This window comes from Procambarus clarkii, chromosome 7, assembly GCF_040958095.1.
Source record: "Procambarus clarkii isolate CNS0578487 chromosome 7, FALCON_Pclarkii_2.0, whole genome shotgun sequence".
Taxonomy (NCBI): Eukaryota; Metazoa; Arthropoda; class Malacostraca; order Decapoda; family Cambaridae; genus Procambarus; species Procambarus clarkii.
The window spans coordinates 26,624,510-26,647,584 of NC_091156.1; the positions used below are offsets into that span (position 1 = coordinate 26,624,510).

The 23,075-nt window shown below is 44.5% G+C and overlaps 1 protein-coding gene and 1 non-coding gene across 2 annotated transcripts in view; both read left to right on the plus strand.

The window, feature by feature from the left end:
• LOC138357325 (uncharacterized) overlaps positions 1 to 23,075 on the plus strand; it is a 909,843-nt gene that overhangs the window by 715,266 nt on the left and 171,502 nt on the right. Inside the window, exon 7 of the mRNA XM_069314010.1 lies at positions 19,723 to 19,919. Coding sequence (XP_069170111.1) covers positions 19,723 to 19,919 — 197 coding nt within the window. The remainder of the gene's footprint in view (positions 1 to 19,722; positions 19,920 to 23,075) is intronic.
• On the plus strand, positions 2,587 to 2,657 carry TRNAT-CGU (transfer RNA threonine (anticodon CGU)). Its single transcript has one exon. It is a non-coding gene; the product is annotated as a tRNA-Thr (tRNA).

A 23,075-nucleotide genomic window follows, 5' to 3' on the forward strand; every position in this document is an offset into this window, starting at 1 on the left:
AAAACACAACTAGTAAACACAACTAGTAAACACACACACACACACACACACACACACACACACACACACACACACACACACACACACAAAGGTCACTGTGCTAGGAGAAAGGGACGTAAACCAGGCGGCCTTGGAAGAGTTTGAAATTACGAGAGAGGAGGGCAAGAGTCACCTGCTGGATCTGGATGTTAGAAAGGCTGTTGGTCCAGACGGGATCTCGCCATGGGTACTGAAAGAGTGTGCAGAGGCACTTTACTTGCCACTCTCCATAGTGTATAGTAGGTCACTGGAGACGGGAGACCTACCAGATATATGGAAGACGGCGAATGTGGTCCCAATATACAAAAAGGGCGACAGGCAAGAGGCACTGAACTACAGGCCAGTATCCTTGACTTGTATACCATGCAAGGTGATGGAGAAGATCGTGAGAAAAATCCTGGTAGCACATCTGGAGAGAAGGGACTTCGTGACAAATCCACAACATGGGTTCAGGGAGGGTAAATCTTGCCTGACTGGCTTAATAGAATTCTATGATCAGGTGACACAGATTAAGCAAGAAAGAGAGGGCTGGGCGGACTGCATTTTCTTGGATTGTCGGAAACCTTTGACACAGTACCGCATAAGAGGCTGGTACATAAACTGGAGAGACAGGCAGGTGTAGCTGGTAAGGTGCTCCAGTGGATAAGGGAGTACCTAAGCAATAGGAAGCAGAGAGTTACGGTGAGGGGTGAGACCTCTCATTGGCGTGAAGTCACCAGTGGGGTCCCACAGGGCTCTGTACTCGGTCCTATCTTGTTTCTGATATATGTAAATGATCTCCCGGAGGGTATAGATTCATTTCTCTCAATGTTTGCGGATGATGCCAAAATTATGAGAAGGATTAAGACAGAAGAGGACTGTTTGAGGCTTCAAGAAGACCTAGACAAACTGAAGGAATGGTCGAACAAGTGGTTGTTAGAGTTCAACCCAACCAAATGTAATGTAATGAAGATAGGTGTAGGGAGCAGGAGACCAAATACAAGGTATCATCTGGGAGAGGAAATCCTTCAGGAGTCAGAGAAAGAAAAAGACTTGGGAGTTGATATCACGCCAGACCTGTCTCCTGCAGCACATATCAAGAGAATAACATCAGCGGCATATGCCAGGCTGGCCAACATACGAACGGCATTCAGAAATTTGTGTAAAGAATCATTCAGAACTTTGTATACCACATATGTCAGGCCAATTCTGGAGTATGCAGCCCCAGCATGGTGTCCATATCTAGTCAAGGACAAGACTAAACTGGAAAAGGTTCAAAGATTTGCCACCAGACTTGTACCCGAGCTGAGAGGTATGAGCTACGAGGAGAGACTGCGGGAATTGAACCTCACTTCGCTGGTAGACAGAAGAGTTAGAGGGACATGATCATTACATTCAAGATTCTCAAGGGGATTGATAGGGTAGATAAAGACAGGCTATTTAACACAAGGGGCACACGCACAAGGGGACACAGGTGGAAACTGAGCGCCCAAATGAGCCACAGAGATATTAGAAAGAACTTTTTTAGTGTCAGAGTGGTTGACAAATGGAATGCATTAGGAAGTGATGTGGTCGAGGCTGACTCCATACACAGTTTCAAGTGTAGATATGATAGAGCCCAATAGGCTCAGGAATCTGTACACCTGTTGATTGACGGTTGAGAGGCGGGACCAAAGAGCCAGAGCTTAACCCCCACAAACACAACTAGGTGAGTACACACACACACACACACACACACACACACACACACACACACACACACACACACACACACACACACACACACACACACACACACACACACACACACACACACACACACACACACATACACACACACACACACACACACACACACACACACACACACACACACACGCACACACTTACCACTTATGTAAGACCAATCCTGGAGTATGCAGCTCCAGCCTGGAGTCCATACCTAGTTAAACACAAGACAAAGTTAGAGAAGATTCAGCGGTATGCCACCAGGCTCGTCCCGGAACTGAGAGGATTGAGCTACGAGGAAAGGCTAAAGGAGCTGAACCTCACATCCCTGGAAAACAGAAGAGTAAGGGGAGACATGATAACCACCTACAAAATTCTCAGGGGAATTGACAGGGTGGACAAAGACAAACTCTTCAGCACGGGTGGGACACGAACAAGGGGACACAGGTGGAAACTTATTACCCAGATGAGCCACAGAGACGTTAGAAAGAATTTTTTCAGTGTCAGAGTAGTTAATAAATGGAATGCACAAGGAAGTGATGTGGGGAAGGCTGACTCCATACACAGTTTCAAGTGTAGATATGATAGAGCCCAGTAGGCTCAGGAATCTGTACACCAGTTGATTGACAGTTGAAAGGCGGGACCAAAGAGCCAAAGCTCAACCACCGCAAGCACAATTAGGTGAGTACAATTAGGTGAGTACACACACACACACGCACACACACACACACACACACACACACACACACACACACACACACACACACACACACACACACACACACACACACACACACACACACACACACACACACACACACACTACGAGGCCCCTACGGGGCCTCGTAGCCTGGTGGATAAGGCGCAGGACTCGTAATTCTGTGGCGCGGGTTCGATTCCCGCACGAGGCAGAAACAAATGGGCAAAGTTTCTTTCATCCTAAGTGCCCCTGTTACCTAGCAGTAAATAGGTACCTGGGAGTTAGTCAGCTGTCACGGGCTGCTTCCTGGGGTGTGTGTGTGTGTGTGTGGTGTTGAAAAAAAAAAAAAAAAAAGTTGTTGGTAAACAGTTGATTGACAGTTGAGAGGCGGGCCGAAAGAGCAGAGCTCAACCCCCTCAAAAACACAACTAGTAAACACACACACACACACACACACACACACACACACACACACACACACACACACACATTCATTCCTCTCAATGTTTGCTGACGACGCCACAATTATGAGAAGGCTTAAGACAGAGGAGGACAGCTTGAGGCTTCAAGAAGACCTGGACAAGCTGCAGGAATGGTCGAACAAATGGTTGTTAGAGTTTAACCGAAGCAAATGCAATGTAATGAAGATAGGTGTAGGGAGCAGGAGACCAGATACAAGGTATCATTTGGGAGATGAAATCCTTCAAGAGTCTTGAGAAAGAAAGACCTGGGGGGTTGATTTCACGCCAAACCTGTCCCCTGAAGCTCATATCAAGAGGATAACATCAGCAGCATATACCAGGTTGGCTAACATAAGAACGGCCTTTAGAAACCTATGTAAGGAATCTTTTAGAACTTTGTTTACCACATATGTCAGACCAATCCTGGAGTATGCGGCTCCAGCATGGAGTCCATATCTAGTCAAGCGTAAGACTAATCTGGAAAAGGTTCTTAGGTTTGCCACCAGATTAGTACCCGAACTGAGGGGTATGAGCTACGAGGAGAGACTACGGGAATTAAACCTCACATCATTGGGAGACAGAAGAGTTAGACGGGACATGATCATCACATACAAGATTCTCAGAGATGTTGATAGGGTAGATAAAGACAGGCTATTTACCACAAGGGGTACACGCACTAGGGGACACAGGTAGAAATTGAGTGCCCAAATAGCCATAGAGACGTTAGAAAGAATTTTTTGAGTTCTGAGTGAGTAGTTGACAAATGGAATGCATTAGGCAGTGATGTGGTGGAGGCTGACTCCAGACAAAGCTTCATGTGTTTATATGATAGAGCCCAGTAGGCTCAGGAACCTGTACATTAGTTGATTGACAGTTGAGAGGCGGGACCAAAGAGCCAGAACTCAACCCCCGCAAGCACAACTAGGTAAGTGCACACACAACTAGGTAAGTACACACACACACACACACACACACACACACACACACACACACACACACACACACACACACACACATACACACACACATACACAGTAGCAGTGATATATAACTCTCCACAACACGACAGAAGACCCACGCAAGAGTAAAACAGAATCAACAGGGCAGTCAACACTATAATTGAGAAAGCAGCTTCTGCTGACTGTAGAAATAGATCCCATTTGGTCATCATGGGGGACTTCAATCACGGAAGGATAGACTGGGATAACAGGGAACCACACGGAGGTGAGGGAACATGGAGAGCTAAACTGTTGGAAGTGACGACAAGAAACTTTTAAGTGAGGATGTCAAGGGTTCAACGAGAATGAGAGGCAATGTTGAACAAGTGAGACTCGACCTAGTTGTCACACAGAATGATTCTGATATTAAGGAAATCGGGTTCGAGGTCCCAATAGGAATGAGCGATCACAGCGTTTTGATGTTTGAGTATCTGGTCGAAGAAAGATAGATGTACTCAAGGGCACCGAAAAGAAGAGGCTGGCATTCCAAAAGGGATACTATGGAGAGATAAGAAAATTCCTAACAGATATAACTTGATAAACAGAGCACAGAGAAAAGACAGCCCAACACATGATGGACTACATCACGCAGAAGTGTAAGGAGATAGCAGACAAGTTCGTCCCAATCCAAAAGGCAAAAAAAATTAAATGCAGACGAGAAATCCATGGTTTAATCGGAGATGTAAGATAGGAAAGGAACTAGTAAAAGGGCGTGGAGAAACTATAGAAATAATAGGACACAAGTGAGCAGAGAAAGATACCAGAGCGCCAGGAATGAATACGTCAGGGTGAGAAAAGAGGCAGAAAGACAATATGAAAATGACATAGCAAGCAAGGCAAAGACCCAACCTAAATTGCTGCACAGCAACATCAGAAGAAAAACAACAGTGAATAAACAGGTAATGAAATTGAGGATAGGAGCTGGCAAATTCACTACAAACGACAAGGAAGTGTGTGAAGAACTCAATAAGAAATTCCAGGAGGTCTTCACAGTAGAGGTAGGGGAAGTCCCAGAGATAGGAGAGGGAATATCTAACCAATCACCACTAGTTGAGTTTGGGATTACCAGTGGGGAGGTGAGGAAGTGTCTGCAAGAGTTGGAAATGACAAAGGCTGTAGGCCCGGATGGAATCTCACCATGGATACTGAAGGAAGGAGTAGAAGCTCTGTACCAGCCACTCACCATGGTGTATAACAAATCACCAGTAACAGGTGAATTGCCAAAAATTTGGAAGACGACTAACGTAGTCCCAATATTCAAGGAGAGTGACAGACAGGAGGTACTGAACTACAGGCCAGTGTCACTTACCTGCATACCATGTAAGATGATGGAGAAGATTGTGCGAAAAAAAGCTAGTGAACATCTGGAGCGGAAGAACTTTGTATCACAACCTCAGCATGGGGTCAGGGATAGCAGATCATGCCTCACCGGATTGATTGAATTCTATGATCAGGCAACAAAAATCAGGCATGAAAGAGAGGGATGGGCAGACTGCATGTTTTTGGATTGTCAAAAAGCCTTTGACACAGCACCATATATGAGACTAGTGCACAAATTGGAGATGCAGGCAGGAGTGAAAGGGTAGGTACTCCACTGGATTAAGGGAGTACCTAAGCAACAGGAGACGGAGAGTCACTGTGAGGGGTGAGGTCTCAGAGTGGCGCGGCGTCACCAGTGTAGGAATATAGGAATCTGTAGGAATGGTCAAGCCAATAGCTACTAAAGTTCAACACAAGTAAGTGTAAGGTAATGAAACTAGGGAGGAGGAAATAGGAGGCCAAACACTGAATACCGAATTGGGGATAGTCCTTCACGAAACAGAGAGAGAGAGAGATCTAGGAGTTGATATCACGCCAAACTTGTCTCACGAAGCCCACATCAAAAGAATAACATAGGCGGCGTATGCGAGGCAGGCTAACATCAGAACCGCCATCAAAAACCTGTGTAAGGAATCTTTCAGAACCTTGTATACTACGTATGTAAGGCTAATCCTAAAGTATGCGGCCCCAGCATGGAGCCCGTACCTTGTCAAACACAAGACGAAGCTGGAAAGAGGTATGCCACTAGGGTAGTCCCAGAACTAAGAGGTATGAGTTACGAGGAAAGGCTGAGGGAACTGCACCTAACGTTGCTAGAAGACAGAAGAGCCTGGGGAAACTTGATCACCACATTCAAAATTCTCATGGGCATTGACAGGGTAGACAAGGATGAATTATTTAACACGGGAGGTACACGAACAAGGGGACACAGGTGGAAGCTGAGTACCCAAATGAGCCACAGAGACATTAGAAAGAACTTTTTCAGTGTCAGAGTGGTTAGTAAATGGATTGCACTAGGAAGTAATGCGGTGGATGCTGACTCCATACACAGGTTCAAATATAAATTTAATTGAGCTCGAGAAGCCCATGAATCTGTACACCAATAGATTGACGATTGAGAGGAATGCCCAAAGAGCCAAATCTCAACCCCGAGTAATCACAAATAGGAGAGTACACACACACACACACACGCTTAAATTATTTAGTAGTTAGAAACAGTTGATTAACAGTTGAGAGGTGGGCCGAAAGAGTAGAGCTCAACCTCCACAATCACAACTAGGTGAAAACAGATCCAGGAAGCAGCTCGTAACAGCTGTCTAAGTCCCCTGGTACCTGTTAACTGCTAGGTAAAAGGAGCATTAGGGTGAAAGAAATTCTGCCCCTTTGTTTTCCGCAATCGCCGGAAATCGAACCCGGACCCTAGGATTACGAGTCCCACTCAGCCACAAGGCCCCCTTGTGTGTGTGCGTGTGTGTGTGTGTGTCCCTAAGAATACAGGTCGTCATTGGAACTCACCTAACAACAAATATATGTAACAATATTAAAACAAAATAGAACTCGAAAAAGGACATAAATAATAGTAGTTTAGATTCAGCAATGATTTGGGCAAATAGTGGTTTGAAACACTTTTGATTTATGGAATAAATTACTGGTAGACCTAGTAGACATGTGATTGCCAGATTGTTCCAAGTTTAGGTTTGACCTTGAATGAGTTTTGGTGGATATAAGTAAGAACTGCCTCGTATGGGTCAAAAGGCCTTCTGTAGATTGTTTTAATTTATAGTCTCATTTACTGATAACGTTCACATACTGGCATGCTCGACTTACCGAATGTGGTGATCATGCCTTAGTGATTTATGCAAGTCTATGAACCATCACCTGTATACTGCAGGGGATAACTGAAATATTTTCAATGCAGTTTACCTAACGATCTGGTAACTTCTGCATTCTTCCAGAATCAGGATCTCTTCTTGAGGTTATCTTGAGATGATTTCGGGGCTTTAGTGTCCCCGCGGCCCGGTCCTCGACCAGGCCTCCACCCCCAGGAAGCAGCCCGTGACAGCTGACTAACTGCCAGGTACCTATTTTACTGCTAGGTAAGAGGAGCATTAGGTGAAAGAAACTCTGCCCATTGTTTCTCGCCGGCGCCTGGGATCGAACCCAGGACCACAGGATCACAAGTCCAGCGTGCTGTCCGCTCGGCCGACCGGCTCCCAATAAGGATAAGGTCCCAAGGATAAAGTCATGTGCGTCTGGGATGTTGTCAGTATTATATATAGCGAAGGGGGCCCCCACCCTCATATACCTTATGGAGTGAGCACCTCCATGCTCCATATGGAGTATGGAGGCACCTTTAAGCTCGACACTCTTGTGAGCGACTAACGAAGGCTAGTGGTGGTGGCGACGGGACACCCCCCCCCCCAACCTTCTCATTACTAACAGTTCCCAAAGTTGTAATGGTAGGCCATGTAATAACAGCAACTCACTCAAGCATTACACTGGGTTACCCCTCTGCTGAAGTGGCTGAGAGAGCGCCACTGAACAAAGTTGTTCACATTTCCAGCTCCCGCGCTGTTGGAAACTTGCTCGATGCGTCCGTTGCTCGCCTCGTATCTGGCCAGCACAGTGATCCGGGACCCTGGGCCGGGAGAACAGTACCCGCACAGTGATCCGGGACCCCGGGCCGGGAGAACAGTACCCGCACAGTGATCCGGGACCCCGGGCCGGGAGAACAGTACCCGCACAGTGATGCGGGACCCTGGGCCGGGAGAACAGTACCCGCACAGTGATGCGGGACCCTGGGCCGGGAGAACAGTACCCGCACAGTGATGCGGGACCCTGGGCCGGGAGAACAGTACCCGCACAGTGATCCGGGACCCTGGGCCGGGAGAACAGTACCCGCACAGTGATGCGGGACCCTGGGCCGGGAGAACAGTACCCGCACAGTGATGCGGGACCCTGGGCCGGGAGAACAGTACCCGCACAGTGATGCGGGACCCTGGGCCGGGAGAACAGTACCCGCACAGTGATCCGGGACCCTGGGCCGGGAGAACAGTACCCGCACAGTGATGCGGGACCCTGGGCCGGGAGAACAGTACCCGCACAGTGATGCGGGACCCTGGGCCGGGAGAACAGTACCCGCACAGTGATGCGGGACCCCGGGCCGGGAGAACAGTACCCGCACAGTGATGCGGGACCCTGGGCCGGGAGAACAGTACCCGCACAGTGATGCGGGACCCCGGGCCGGGAGAACAGTACCCGCACAGTTATGCGGGACCCTGGGCCGGGAGAACAGTACCCGCACAGTGATGCGGGATCCTGGGCCGGGAGAACAGTACCCGCACAGTGGTAGTGGGCGAGGCCTCACATTGTGCTGCCACAGCCACCACCAAGGAAGCTTACCCACACACACACCTGACTTTTCCTTTACAAATATTGTTACCCAGGTCCTGCACGATTTCTTTATACCTTAATTTCACTTTTTGTTATCTATTTTGTATAGATTTATCGTCACAAGTATCATGTATTGCGCAGAACTAAAGGTCCGAAATTAAACAGCCAATTTTTTTTGTATTATAAAATAAAATTAAATGATAATTGGCATACGGAAAAAATACTGAGCCTGAAAAATAATCAACAGAACATAGGCAAATCTCCAAAAAAACTTGCAATGGTTTTTGCCTATAAATATTAATTTAGAAACACCTGTAACTGAATTGAAGCCGCCTCTAGGCTGCCACAACACTGCACACCAAGTATTATTTGACTCCTTAGAGCAAGGCACACAAACATAATATTAGGCTTTCAGACACTATGACAATATATATTCTTCACACTGGTCGCTTCAACGCCACATTTACACGTCCACACATTAGTAAATATTTCACCAAAGCAACGTGTAAAACCACCTCCGTCCCCTTGCTGTTGAGTTTTACTAACTGCAACACTTCCACTAACTGCCACTAACGTCCCACGTCAGTTTAGCCTCAGCTGGTCCTCAAGGCTCAAAATGCATGCCGTACACAATGGTTCACGACTCTAATGACGGGCCGAGTTCTGTCACCTCGGCACCTTTAAGCTCCAGAAATGTTAAACAAACAGTAAATTATTACATGTGAACACCACCTCGTCAGCCGCTAGACTTGGCCAGGTCATTAAACACTGTTCTGCACCACAGGTTGTTCCCAGCTGGTGAACGGTGAGATGAGGTCCAGAATGTTCTCAGCTGGTGAACGGTGAGATGAGGTCCAGAATGTTCTCAGCTGGTGAACGGTGAGATGAGGTCCAGAATGTTCTCAGCTGGTGAACGGTGAGATGAGGTCCAGAATGTTCCCAGCTGGTGAACGGTGAGATGAGGTCCAGAATGTTCCCAGCTGGTGAACGGTGAGATGAGGTCCAGAATGTTCTCAGCTGGTGAACGGTGAGATGAGGTCCAGAATGTTCTCAGCTGGTGAATGGTGAGATGAGGTCCAGAATGTTCCCAGCTGGTGAACGGTGAGATGAGGTCCAGAATGTTCTCAGCTGGTGAACGGTGAGATGAGGTCCAGAATGTTCTCAGCTGGTGAACGGTGAGATGAGGTCCAGAATGTTCTCAGCTGGTGAACGGTGAGATGAGGTCCAGAATGTTCCCAGCTGGTGAACGGTGAGATGAGGTCCAGAATGTTCCCAGCTGGTGAACGGTGAGATGAAGTCCAGAATGTTCTCAGCTGGTGAACGGTGAGATGAGGTCCAGAATGTTCTCAGCTGGTGAACGGTGAGATGAGGTCCAGAATGTTCTCAGCTGGTGAACGGTGAGATGAGGTCCAGAATGTTCCCAGCTGGTGAACGGTGAGATGAGGTCCAGAATGTTCCCAGCTGGTGAACGGTGAGATGAGGTCCAGAATGTTCTCAGCTGGTGAACGGTGAGATGAGGTCCAGAATGTTCCCAGCTGGTGAACGGTGAGATGAGGTCCAGAATGTTCCCAGCTGGTGAACGGTGAGATGAAGTCCAGAATGTTCTCAGCTGGTGAACGGTGAGATGAGGTCCAGAATGTTCTCAGCTGGTGAACGGTGAGATGAGGTCCAGAATGTTCTCAGCTGGTGAACGGTGAGATGAGGTCCAGAATGTTCCCAGCTGGTGAACGGTGAGATGAGGTCCAGAATGTTCCCAGCTGGTGAACGGTGAGATGAGGTCCAGAATGTTCTCAGCTGGTGAACGGTGAGATGAGGTCCAGAATGTTCTCAGCTGGTGAATGGTGAGATGAGGTCCAGAATGTTCCCAGCTGGTGAACGGTGAGATGAGGTCCAGAATGTTCTCAGCTGGTGAACGGTGAGATGAGGTCCAGAATGTTCCCAGCTGGTGAACGGTGAGATGAGGTCCAGAATGTTCTCAGCTGGTGAACGGTGAGATGAGGTCCAGAATGTTCTCAGCTGGTGAATGGTGAGATGAGGTCCAGAATGTTCCCAGCTGGTGAACGGTGAGATGAGGTCCAGAATGTTCTCAGCTGGTGAACGGTGAGATGAGGTCCAGAATGTTCCCAGCTGGTGAACGGTGAGATGAGGTCCAGAATGTTGCCAGCTGGTGAATGGTGAGATGAGGTCCAGAATGAACTCCGTCGTCCGATGTGACCTCACACTTGTGTAAATATTTAGTCCAACCTGGCACACACACACAACCTGGCACACACACACACAACCTGGCACACACACACAACCTGGCACACACACACAACCTGGCACACACACAACCTGGCACACACACACAACCTGGCACACACACACAACCTGGCACACACACACAACCTGGCACACACACAACCTGGCACATACACACAACCTGGCACACACACACAACCTGGCACACACACACAACCTGGCTCACACACACAACCTGGCACACACACACAACCTGGCACACACACACACAACCTGGCACACACACACAACCTGGCACACACACAACCTGGCACACACACACAACCTGGCACACACACACAACCTGGCACACACACACAACCTGGCACACACACAACCTGGCACACACACACAACCTGGCACACACACACAACCTGGCACACACACACAACCTGGCTCACACACACAACCTGGCACACACACACAACCTGGCACACACACACACACAACCTGGCACACACATACAACCTGGCACACACACACAACCTGGCACACACACACAACCTGGCACACACACAACCTGGCACACACACACAACCTGGCACACACACACACAACCTGGCACACACACACAACCTGGCACACACACACAACTTGGCTCACACACACAACCTGGCACACACACACAACCTGGCACACACACACACAACCTGGCACACATACACAACCTGGCTCACACACACAACCTGGCACACACACACAACCTGGCACACACACACACAACCTGGCACACACACACAACCTGGCACACACACACAACCTGGCACACACACACAACCTGGCACACACACAACCTGGCCCACACACACAACCTGGCACACACACAACCTGGCACACACACACAACCTGGCACACACAGGTGCCAGGTTTGGTATGCCAACGGCCATACCACGTTGAGAACACCGCTTCTCGTCTGATCAGTGAAGTTAAGCAACGTGGGGTTTGGTTAGTACTTGGATGTATGCTTTTGGCAATAATGTTTTGGGCGCCTGGTAGCTGAGAGGACAGCGCACAGGACTCGTAATTCTGTAGCTCGGGTTCGATTCTCGGTTCAGGCAGAAACAAATGGGCAAAGTTTCTTTCACCCTGATGCCTCTGTTACCTAGCAGTAAATAGGTACCTGGAAGTTAGACAGCTGTTACGGGCTGCTTCCTGGGTGTGTGTGTGTGTGAAAAAAATTAGTTAGTAGTTAGTAACAGTTGATTGACAGTTGGGAGGCGGGTCGAAAGAGCAAAGCTCAACCCCCGCAAGCACGACTAAGTAAATAACTATTTAAATACACACACAAAGACTAAATTACCGAAGGGAAAATATGGCAAGATGAGGACCGTCCTAATGGGAATACCATGGGAACAGAACTCAGAGAGAAGACGAACAGGATATGATGGATTATGTCACCCAGAAGTGCCAGGATGCTGCTGAGAGGTTTATCCCGATCCAAAAGGAGAAAAACGAAAAGAAACATAAGAATCCATGGTTCAACGATGAATGTATGGTAGCGAAGCAATTGAGTGCAAGAACATGGAGAAACTACAAGAATAACAGAACATCAGAGAGCAGGGAGAGATACCAGAGGGCCAGGAATGAGTACCTCAGAGTGAGGAGAGAAGGAGAGAGACTATGAAAATGACATTGCGAGTAAATCTAAGAACCAACCAAAACTACTCCACAGCCACATCAGGAGGAAAACAACGGTGAAAGAACAACTGATGAAACTGAGAAAAGGGGAGAATAGATACACAGAGAATTACAAGGAGTTGTATGAAGAACTCAACAAGAGATTCCAGGAGGTCTTGACAATAGAAACAAGGAGAAGCCCCCCTGCACTTAATGAGGAGGAGGCAAACCAAGCAATCTTGGAGGAATTTGACCTCAACAGTGATGAGTTCAAAATTAATCTGTTGGAGATGAATGTGACAAAGGCTGTTGGCCCTGACAGAATCTCACAGTGGATACTAAAAGAAGGTGCAGAAGCACTAAGTGTGCCACTCTATGGAGTATAACATATCACTGGAAACAGGATACTTACCGGAAAGCTGGAAGACAGCTAATGTAGTCCCAATACACAAACAGGGTGACAGGCAAGAGGCACTGAACTACAGGCCAGATGTGTGTGTGTGTACCAGGTTGTATGAGTGTGTACCAGGTTATGTGTGTGTGTGTACCAGGTTGTATGAGTGTGTACCAGGTTATGTGTGTGTGTGTACCAGGTTGTATGAGTGTGTACCAGGTTATGTGTGTGTGTACCAGGTTGTATGAGTGTGTACCAGGTTATGTGTGTGTGTGTACCAGGTTGTATGAGTGTGTACCAGGTTATGTGTGTGTGTGTACCAGGTTGTATGAGTGTGTACCAGGTTATGTGTGTGTGTGTACCAGGTTGTATGAGTGTGTACCAGGTTATGTGTGTGTGTGTGTGTGTGTGCCAGCTTATGTGTGTGTGTGTGTGTGCCAGGTTATGTGTGTGTGTGTGTACAAGGTTGTGTGTGTGTGTGCTAGCTTATGTGTGTGTGTGTGTGTGCCAGGTTATGTGTGTGTGTGTGTACAAGGTTGTGTGTGTGTGTGCTAGCTTATGTGTGTGTGTGTGTGTGCCAGGTTATGTGTGTGTGTGTGTACAAGGTTGTGTGTGTGTGTGCTAGCTTATGTGTGTGTGTGTGTGTGCCAGGTTATGTGTGTGTTTGTGTACAAGGTTGTGTGTGTGTGTGCTAGCTTATGTGTGTGTGTGTGTGTGCCAGGTTATGTGTGTGTGTGTGTGCAAGGTTGTGTGTGTGTCAGGTAGTGTGTGTGTGTGTGTCAGGTTATGTGTGTGTGTGTGTGTGTGTGTGTGTGTGTGTGTGTGTGTGTGTGTGTGTGTGTGTGTGTGTGTGTGTGTGTGTGTGTGTGTGTGTGTGTGTGTACTCACCTAATTGTACTCACCTAATTGTGCTTGCGGGGGTTGAGCTTTGGCTCTTTGGTCCCACCTCTCAACTGTCAATCAACTGGTGTACAGATTCCTGAGCCTACTGGGCTCTATCATACCTACATTTGAAACTGTGTATGGAGTCAGCCTCCACCACATCACTGCCTAGTGCATTCCATTTATTAACTACTCTGACACTGAAAAAATTCTTTCTAACGTCTCTGTGGCTCATCTGGGTACTAAGTTTCCACCTGTGTCTCCTTGTTCGTGTCCCACCCGTGCTGAAGAGTTTGTCTTTGTCCACCCTGTCAATTCCCCTGAGAATTTTGTAGGTGGTTATCATGTCTCCCCTTACTCTTCTGTTTTCCAGGGATGTGAGGTTCAGCTCCTTTAGCCTTTCCTCGTAGCTCAATCCTCTCAGTTCCGGGACGAGCCTGGTGGCATACCGCTGAATCTTCTCTAACTTTGTCTTGTGTTTAACTAGGTATGGACTCCAGGCTGGAGCTGCATACTCCAGGATTGGTCTTACATAAGTGGTATACAGGGTTCTGAAAGATTCCTTACACAAGTTTCTGAAGGCAGTTCTTATGTTGGCCAGTCTAGCATATGCCGCTGATGATATTCTTTTGATGTGGGCCTCTGGCCCACATCAAAAGAATATGTGTGTGTGTGTGTGTGTGTGTGTGTGTGTGTGTGTGTGTGGGTCAGGTTGTGTGTGTGTGCTGTGACACTGTGTCACACAGTATCACAGTGTCACAGTGTCACACAGTGTCACACAGTGTCACACAGTGAAAATTCAAAACAATCGGTAAGAACTATCGGAGATTAGCGGTTATGAACAAACGAACATTTCCATTTTTATTTATATATATGATCTCTATGTAATGCAGTATAAGGCTACTACTGTAGGCTGCAGGTGAATAATACCTAATACAGTATGTATTAGGATTTTCTGTATCAGTATGTATAATGCTGCCACTGTACAACAGTATAAGGCTGCGACTGTTCAACAATGCAGGGCTCCTACTGTAAAACAGCATAGGTCTGCTACATTACCTAAATATAAGGTTGTTACTTTACAACAGTATGAGGCAGCTACTGAGCAACAGAGCAAGGTTGCTTCTGTACAACAGTATGAATACGGCTGGAACAGTACAACAGTATGTAAAAGGATTCTAGTCTACAACATTATAAGGCTGCTACTGTGCAACAGTATAAGGCGGCTACTGTTCTACAGTGTAGGATTATTACTGTACAACAGTATAAGATGTGGGAACCGACCTGTGAGATTTATATTTATATAATTTATATGAATTTATATAGAATTTATATTTACGTTAATTTATATACTTCGATAGCAATTGGTATGATGATAAGTGGACTGTATTTCTGCAATAATCTCACAAATCGATCCTCTACACATTAGGGGGGGTTTATATTAAATTTATATATATGCAGCCAATCAAACTACAGTATTAACTACACATTAGTGTACATTGAAGAGGTGCCTTATCTTATTGTACAGCAGGCCTTAGTCCACCAGGTATAACCAGGATGTAGACACCAAATTATCCTCTTTGAGGTAGCTTCCATCACCCAGTAACTGGTACACAAAGCATGCTTCCGCGTCTTGACCTGTCAAAAGGGCGCTAGCTATGAAGCCAGAATCCTAATATATGACAGCTATATCAGAGAAAACACTGTACAAGGAACCATAAAGACCTAGGCTTAATTACCTTTTATTAAGAGGCAGTTCGTATTCTAACCGGCTCGCCCCTATCTAATGACATTAATGGCCATAAATGATAGATAAATGAGTTTCGGCAGAACACTTAACTTGTATTTGTTGACAGCGTGTTGATGATGGTACACCTTTGGTTTCCATAACACTTCGTCCAAGTAAAATTAACAGGAGCCGTATTTGCTCCGGTGAGCCTCTGTGGTCTAAGTACAATAACAATGGCTGACCACTCCCTCCTCACTGACGCTACTGGCCTACATTGTCCAGATGACAGTAAGTGATAGAAGGGTCACATTTACTCTATTTTAATTCTGATAATTAAGTTAATTTATATGAGATGTTTTTATGATGGTAAAGTCCAAAGACTAATGTATTTAAGAATAATTCCCACCATAATAGGTGGTGAATTTATAATAGTATGTGGTAATGATATCCCGTTTTCTATAGACGGAAATTCCACTACAAGTTACATTTTCTATGGGTTAACTTGTTTATACAACACAGCAATATTATCTGCCTGTATGATATTATTAAATGGTGTCGGATTTTTCGACATAAGACTCCTGTTGTACAAACATATATGGCTGCTTTATACTCTTGTTGAGTAACAGTCTTATACTGTTGTAGAGTAACAGCCTTATACTGTTGTAGAGTTGTAGTTGCCTTAGAGCAACTACAACTCCTACAACTTAGAGCAAGTTGCAACTCCTACACCTTAGAGCAAGTTGCAACTCCAACTCCAACTTGCTCTGTCTTAGAGCAGAGCAACTTAGCCTTATTCTGTTGTAGAGTACTGTTGCCTTATACTGTTGTAGAGTACTGTTGCCTTATTCTAATGTACAGAAGCAGCCATAAACTTTTATACAGTAATACAGTAGAACCGTTATACTGTTGAACATTAGCAATCTAACACTGATGCACAGTAGCAGCCTTTCTCTGTTCTTCAGTAGCAGCCTTATATTGCTTATCAGTAGCAGCCTTATATTGTTTATCAGTAGCAGCCTTATACTGTTGCACAGTAGCAACCTAAAACTATTGTACAGTAGCAGCCTTATACTGATGTACAGTAGCGGTCTTATACTGTTTTATTTTTATTTTTATTTTGCCCCGAGGGGCGAGTTTTTGGGCTGGGCCACTCATCCTGTGATTGGACACACCTCCATAACAGCATGTACAACACTCCCCAATAGGAAAAAAACCCACTGGGTTTTTCATCCTGTTACTTGTACCCAGACACAGCTGTGACTTGCTTAACTGTCTCAAGTGAACAGCTCCTCAAACTAGAAGATTAACATCTGTCAACCCTTAAAATCATACGTTATCTTGCGGGTGCAAAATGGGGGGAATCTTGTAAGAACAGTATCAATAAATAACAAATAGTGTTTTCCTAACTTAAACAACGTGAGATTTATTATTCTACACATATTTCTAATGTCCCTCAGGTGTTCACATTCACGTAGATGTGGTCACGGCGTCGTCCGTCACTCTCATCACAGATTCTGCAACTCCGCTGATCAACTGTTGTTTCCATTCCAAATCTCCATGGATATTTGTATCCAAGAGGGATTCTCGCTGTCACTAGTACAGAAGTAGGCTTAAACTGTTGAACATAGCAGCTTTATACTGTTTTACAGTAACAGCCTTATACTGTTGTACAGTAGCAGCCTTACACTGTTGTACAGTAGCAGCCTTATTCTCCTGTACATTAGCAGCCTTACACTGTTGTACAGTAGCACTCTTACACTGTTGTACAGTAGCAGTCTTTACTGTTGTACAGTAGCAGTCTTTACTGTTGTACAGTAGCAGTGTTATAAAGTTGTACATTAGCAGCCTTATTTTCTTGTACAGTAGCAACCTTATACTGTTGTACAATAACAGTTCTAAACTGTTGTCCAGTAGCTGTTTTATACTGTTGTGCAGTAGTAAGCTTATACTGTTGCACGGTAGCTTTTTTTTACTGTTATACAGAAGCAGTCTTATACTGTTGTACAGTAGCAGTTTTATACTGTTGTACACTTGCAGCCTTATACTGTTGTACACAAGCATACTTATACTGTTGTACACAAGCAGACTTATACTTTTGTACGGTAGCAGCCTTATACTGTTGTAACGGGGACTCGCCATTAACCTCACTGAACTGGTTAAATCCTTGTCGTTATTAAATCTATTTATCCCAAAGTTCTCCATGTAACCTTCAGTTCAACTCCTCGAGATCTAAAACTTTTGACCGTTTAGATATCACGGCCCGAGGATCCTGTACCCTTCGATGTCACACTGCGACCTCTGAGATCGCCGCCACCATCTGCAACTTTCACCCACTGGATAATTCCCTCAATTGAGAGTAAAGCAAGAAACGGTCAATTAGGTATAATCCCCGAAAATGGATCCTCAGTTATCCGAAAAGGAGAGATAAGATTTACGTTAAGTGTGGTTTAAGTCAAAGTACAAAGGGATTATATGAGGTATTAAATAAATGCTTGCATGCCTGCAGAGGGTGCCTAGTCCAAAGCATGGGATCTTGAGAAACAACAGAATGTAAAATATGCATTGGGGTGAAATTCCACTAAACACCATAAATTCTAAATAAGATTTATTGAACAAAGATTATTGATGAAAATATAAAAGAAACACGCCCTATCTGAACACTTCCTAAACTGGATTATAATCTAAATGAAATTCTTCCTAAAATAGAAGCAGTGGTATTGACTACAAAAATAATGTGGATTCTACAAGTGAATTTAAAACAAACAGATCTTTTACATTAAATACCACAACCAGGCCTAAATGTTCTGCCTCGACTCCAGTGGGCAGCAGTACCCCCTCCAGTTACTGCCCAGTCCACACTGACTAAATTCTCCCCTGACCTCTGTGAGGCTGACCATAGCTTAGTTGCCAAATTAATCTTCAAAGATGATTACTAAGTTAAATCCTGTACTCATCACTGAAGGTGACTTATTATTCCAAAAAAATTTAAAATTTTCTAGATACTTGAGCCAGGTTAATTACAATATTCAATAGCACTTGAATTTCTCTAATTTACATGAATTAACAAGCAAGCTGGTTATCTTGAGGTTATCTTGAGATGATTTCGTTTTTTTTTTTTAGTGTCCCCGCGGCCCGGTCCTCGACCAGGCCTCCACCCCCAGGAAGCAGCCCGTGACAGCTGACTAACACCCAGGTACCTATTTTACTGCTAGGTAACAGGGGCATAAGGTGAAAGAAACTCTGTCCATTGTTTCTCGCCGGCGCCCGGGATCGAATCTGGGACCACAAGATCACAAGTCCAGTGTGCTGTCCGCTCGGCCGACCGGGTCCCTCGACCGGTTAGGTACATATATTCCATAACGAGATCCCATATTCTCACTGAAGTCAAATGCCTCTTTGACAACATCCGAGGCTGACTCTTTATTCTCAATTACGTTAATTTTAACAAAAGTACTTAAACACGAAAGATTATTCCTACAATTTATTTAATTCGTGAATTATTCTCCTAGTTTAATGACTCGACACAGGGTCCATTTGGCGCCCCTGTTTTCCACACATGAGCTCTAATCCTTCGGGGGGGGGGGGGGGAGAGATTATCCTTCCTAGCCTTTCAGGTAAACTACAACTCACTCCATATTTTTACAACGGGCGCATCCTCTCTTCTAATGAATGGCAACTTTTAATGTTAGATCTATTGCCTTCTATATTAACAGTTCTATTGTTACTCTGTTGTACAGTAGCAGCCTTATACAGTTGTGCACTAGCAGCCTTATACTGTTGTGCACTAGCAGCCTTATACTGTTGTACTGTAGCAGCCTTCTACTGTTGAACAGTAACAGCCTTATACTGTTGAACAGTAGCAGCCTTATACTGTTGAACAGTAGCAGCCTTACACAGTTGTACAGAAGCAGCTTTATACTATTGAACAGTAACACTCTTATGCTGTTGTACAGTAACACCCTTATACTGTTATTCAGTAGCAGTCTTAAACTGTTGTAAAGTAGTAGGCATATTCGATATACCATATCAACGTTATATTGATGTAAGTTTACAGTTCTATATTAATGTGTCACATCAGACTTGTGTTGATGTATTTTATATGAGAACACATCAAATCACAATGCGTACCAGTGTTAAAAAACATATATGATCTCGACGCACCAATAATTTATTGAGTATAGGTGTTATTTTGTTTGCTGCAGGTAGTGAGGATGTTCCTGGTGATCGTGGTGCTGTTCATGCTGTGTTGGCTGCCTCAGCAAGGCTTCTTCCTCTACCAGTACCACAACAGTCAAGTGCTGGACACCAAGAATATTCAACATATCTACTTGGGTTTCTACTGGTTAGCTATGGCCAATGCTATGGTTAATCCAGTCATATACTACTGGATGAACACCAGGTTAGTTGTAATGACATTATAAAAAACTAAATCTGATTTAAGTATGAAAAGTGACAAAGTGTAATTTAAACACACGACATAGCTAAAAATCTAAAGTTCAGTACCAGTACCTCTAACAGAAAATCTAACAGTTCAGTACCACAAATCATTATAAAATATATATATATATATATATATATATATATATATATATATATATATATATATATATATATATATATATATATATATATGTATATAAATATATATATATATATATATATATATATATATATATATATATATATATATATATATATATATATATATATTCCCCTCCACTGTATTGGAGGGGACCCACATTCCCTCCAATGCGTTATGTGTGGTTTCCTCCGAAGCTATGGGTCCCCCTTCTTCCAGCCAGAGGTGGTACTCCCTTCCCTTTTTTTATTTATAAGAAAAAAACAAATATATATATATATATATATATATATATATATATATATATATATTTATATATATATATATATATATATATATATATATATATATATATATATATATATATATATATATATATATATATATATATATATATATATTTATATATATATATATATATATATATATATATATATATATATATATATATATATATATATATATATATATATATATATATATATATATATATATATATATATATATATATATATATATATATGTATATGTCATACCTAGTAGCCAGAACGTCGTATTCTTCCTTGCTTCTGGAAAAGCTCCTGGAAGAGACCGCATTCCTGCAATTCCTTGAAGTGTGGCAAAGGTAACCTACTCATGGAGCTGCTTGAAATCCTCTGCCTCTGCTGTAGAGAAATTAAGGTGCCACAGGACATGAGGGACGCCAACATCGTCACGCTGTACAAGAATAAAGGTGACAGGGGCGACTGCAACAATTACCACGGCATCTCCCTCCTCAGCATTGTCTGAAAGCTGTTTGCCCGAGTCTCATTGTCACGCCAAGTACTTGCAGAGAGAGCGTCTACCGAAAATCACAGTGCGGATTCTGCATTAAAAGGTCCACCACCGACGTGGTCTTTTCCCTCAGACAACTGCACTAGAAATGCAAGAAGCAGAAGCATCCACTCTTTGTAGCCTTTACAGATCTAACGAAAGCCTTCGACCTCGTCAGCAGGGACGGCCTGTTCAAGATCCTCCCCAAGATCAGATGCCCACCCAGCATCACCAGATCCTTCCATGAGAACTTGAAGGACACCATGGTCTTTGACGGTTGGACGTCAGATGCCTTCGACATCCGAAGTGGAGTAAAGCATGACTGCGTCCTAGCTCCTATCCTATTAGGGATTTTCTTCGCAGTTATGCTGCAGCACGCCTTCGGATTTTCAACAGAAGGCATCGACCTCCGGACCAGGTCGGACGAAAAGCTCTTCAACCTCGCCTGGCTGAGAGCCAAGACAAAGGCCCAACTGAGGTGTCTGCGCGACTTCCTTTTTGCTGACGATGCAGCAGTCGCGGCCTACTCAGCTGAAGACCTCCAACGACTCAAGACCTGCTTCAGCAAGGCCTGTCAGGCTTTCGAACTTACCATCAGCCTGAAGAAAACACAGGTCATGAGATAAGGCATGGACTTCCCACGAGTACTTTCTAAGGTATGTGTACATGCTTCCCAAGTGCTCGGACTATCCGAGCACTTCCCAAGGAATTGGCATCTCCTATTACAAACTGGAAGTCGTTTACGACTTCGTCTACCATGGCCTCCACAATCTCTGAGTGCATCTCTCTCGACATGGAGCTGAACAAACATATCGATAAGACATCTACAACCATATTCAGACTGACAAAGAGAGTGTGGATCAACAATAAGCTGACTAAGTATACCAAGATCCAGTTTTACAGAGCCTGCATCCTGAGCAGGCTCTCTTCTATATGGCAGTGAGTCTTGGATGCTCCGCGCCCATCAAGAAAAAAGCTGAATGCATACCACATGTGCTGCCTCCAACAGATCTTGGACATCACCTGGCAGGACAAGGTGACAAACAAATGCGTCCTGGGGAGAGAATCATCATCATGTACACAATGCTCATGCTGAGGCGAATGCACTGGCTCAGGTATGTGGTGCGAATGGGTGATGGCAGGGTCCCCAAGGATCTCCTGTATGGAGAGGATACGCATGGAAAACGTCCTGCAAGCAAACCCCAGCTACGGTACAAAGACTTATGCAAGAAGGACCTGAAAGCAATGAACGTCGATCTTGCCACGTGGGAAACACTGGTCACAGATCAATCAACCTGGAGGCTGTGGGAAAACTTGATCATGTAATTCATTTAAATTAATGCTAATTTTCGTTAGTTACGAAGGACCGCCACTTTTTAAGAAAAAGTGGAAAACAGGGTAGAGCAAGTGGTATGAAATTTTACTCCAGCAACTAGTGTCCTGTGGATGTTATTAATTAATATTATATTGATTATTAACAGGACTGTATTATGAATCAAATCTTCTCACCCAAAATGGGGGGGGGTTAATACTAGAAATTAAAATACTCCTAGTAGACTTAATCGAGACTGGTTCTTCCTCGAAAAGGGGTTAGTAAAATTTACTAAGAAATATATAAAATTCAAATAAATATTCAATAAGTCGGTTAATGACAAGATAGTATAGTAATAAATGTTAGACAAGAAAATTGTTCTTATCTAAAAGTTCATAAGAAATATGATTAAATTCCTAGCTCACGTAGATAAGATATAAATTTGAGATCTTATTAAATCTCAACAATTTATGAGGAGTTAAAGTTCAGCTGCTAAGCTGTGACAGCGAACGGTAGCGTGGTTGTACAACGGCGTCATCTAGAACCTGCTGGAACACGTGACCCATTAGCATGTCATGGGAATTTGTCTCATCTCAGGCTGCTTCAACACACACTGGAAACCCAATATGGTGTAAAAATTGTTTACATACAGTGCATTATGTCATTGTGGGACAAAAAAAGGTAAATTAGATTCACTGGGGACGTACTTGTCTTTGGAGGAGGGAGCGCAGTATAACGACGAACTAAGGGTAAAGTTTGCATGTTATGAGCTGAGAACAATGAAAGAAACCACTTAACATTATTGTTGTTCGCCGATGCAATCCTTAGGATCATGGTAGGAGTAATTATGC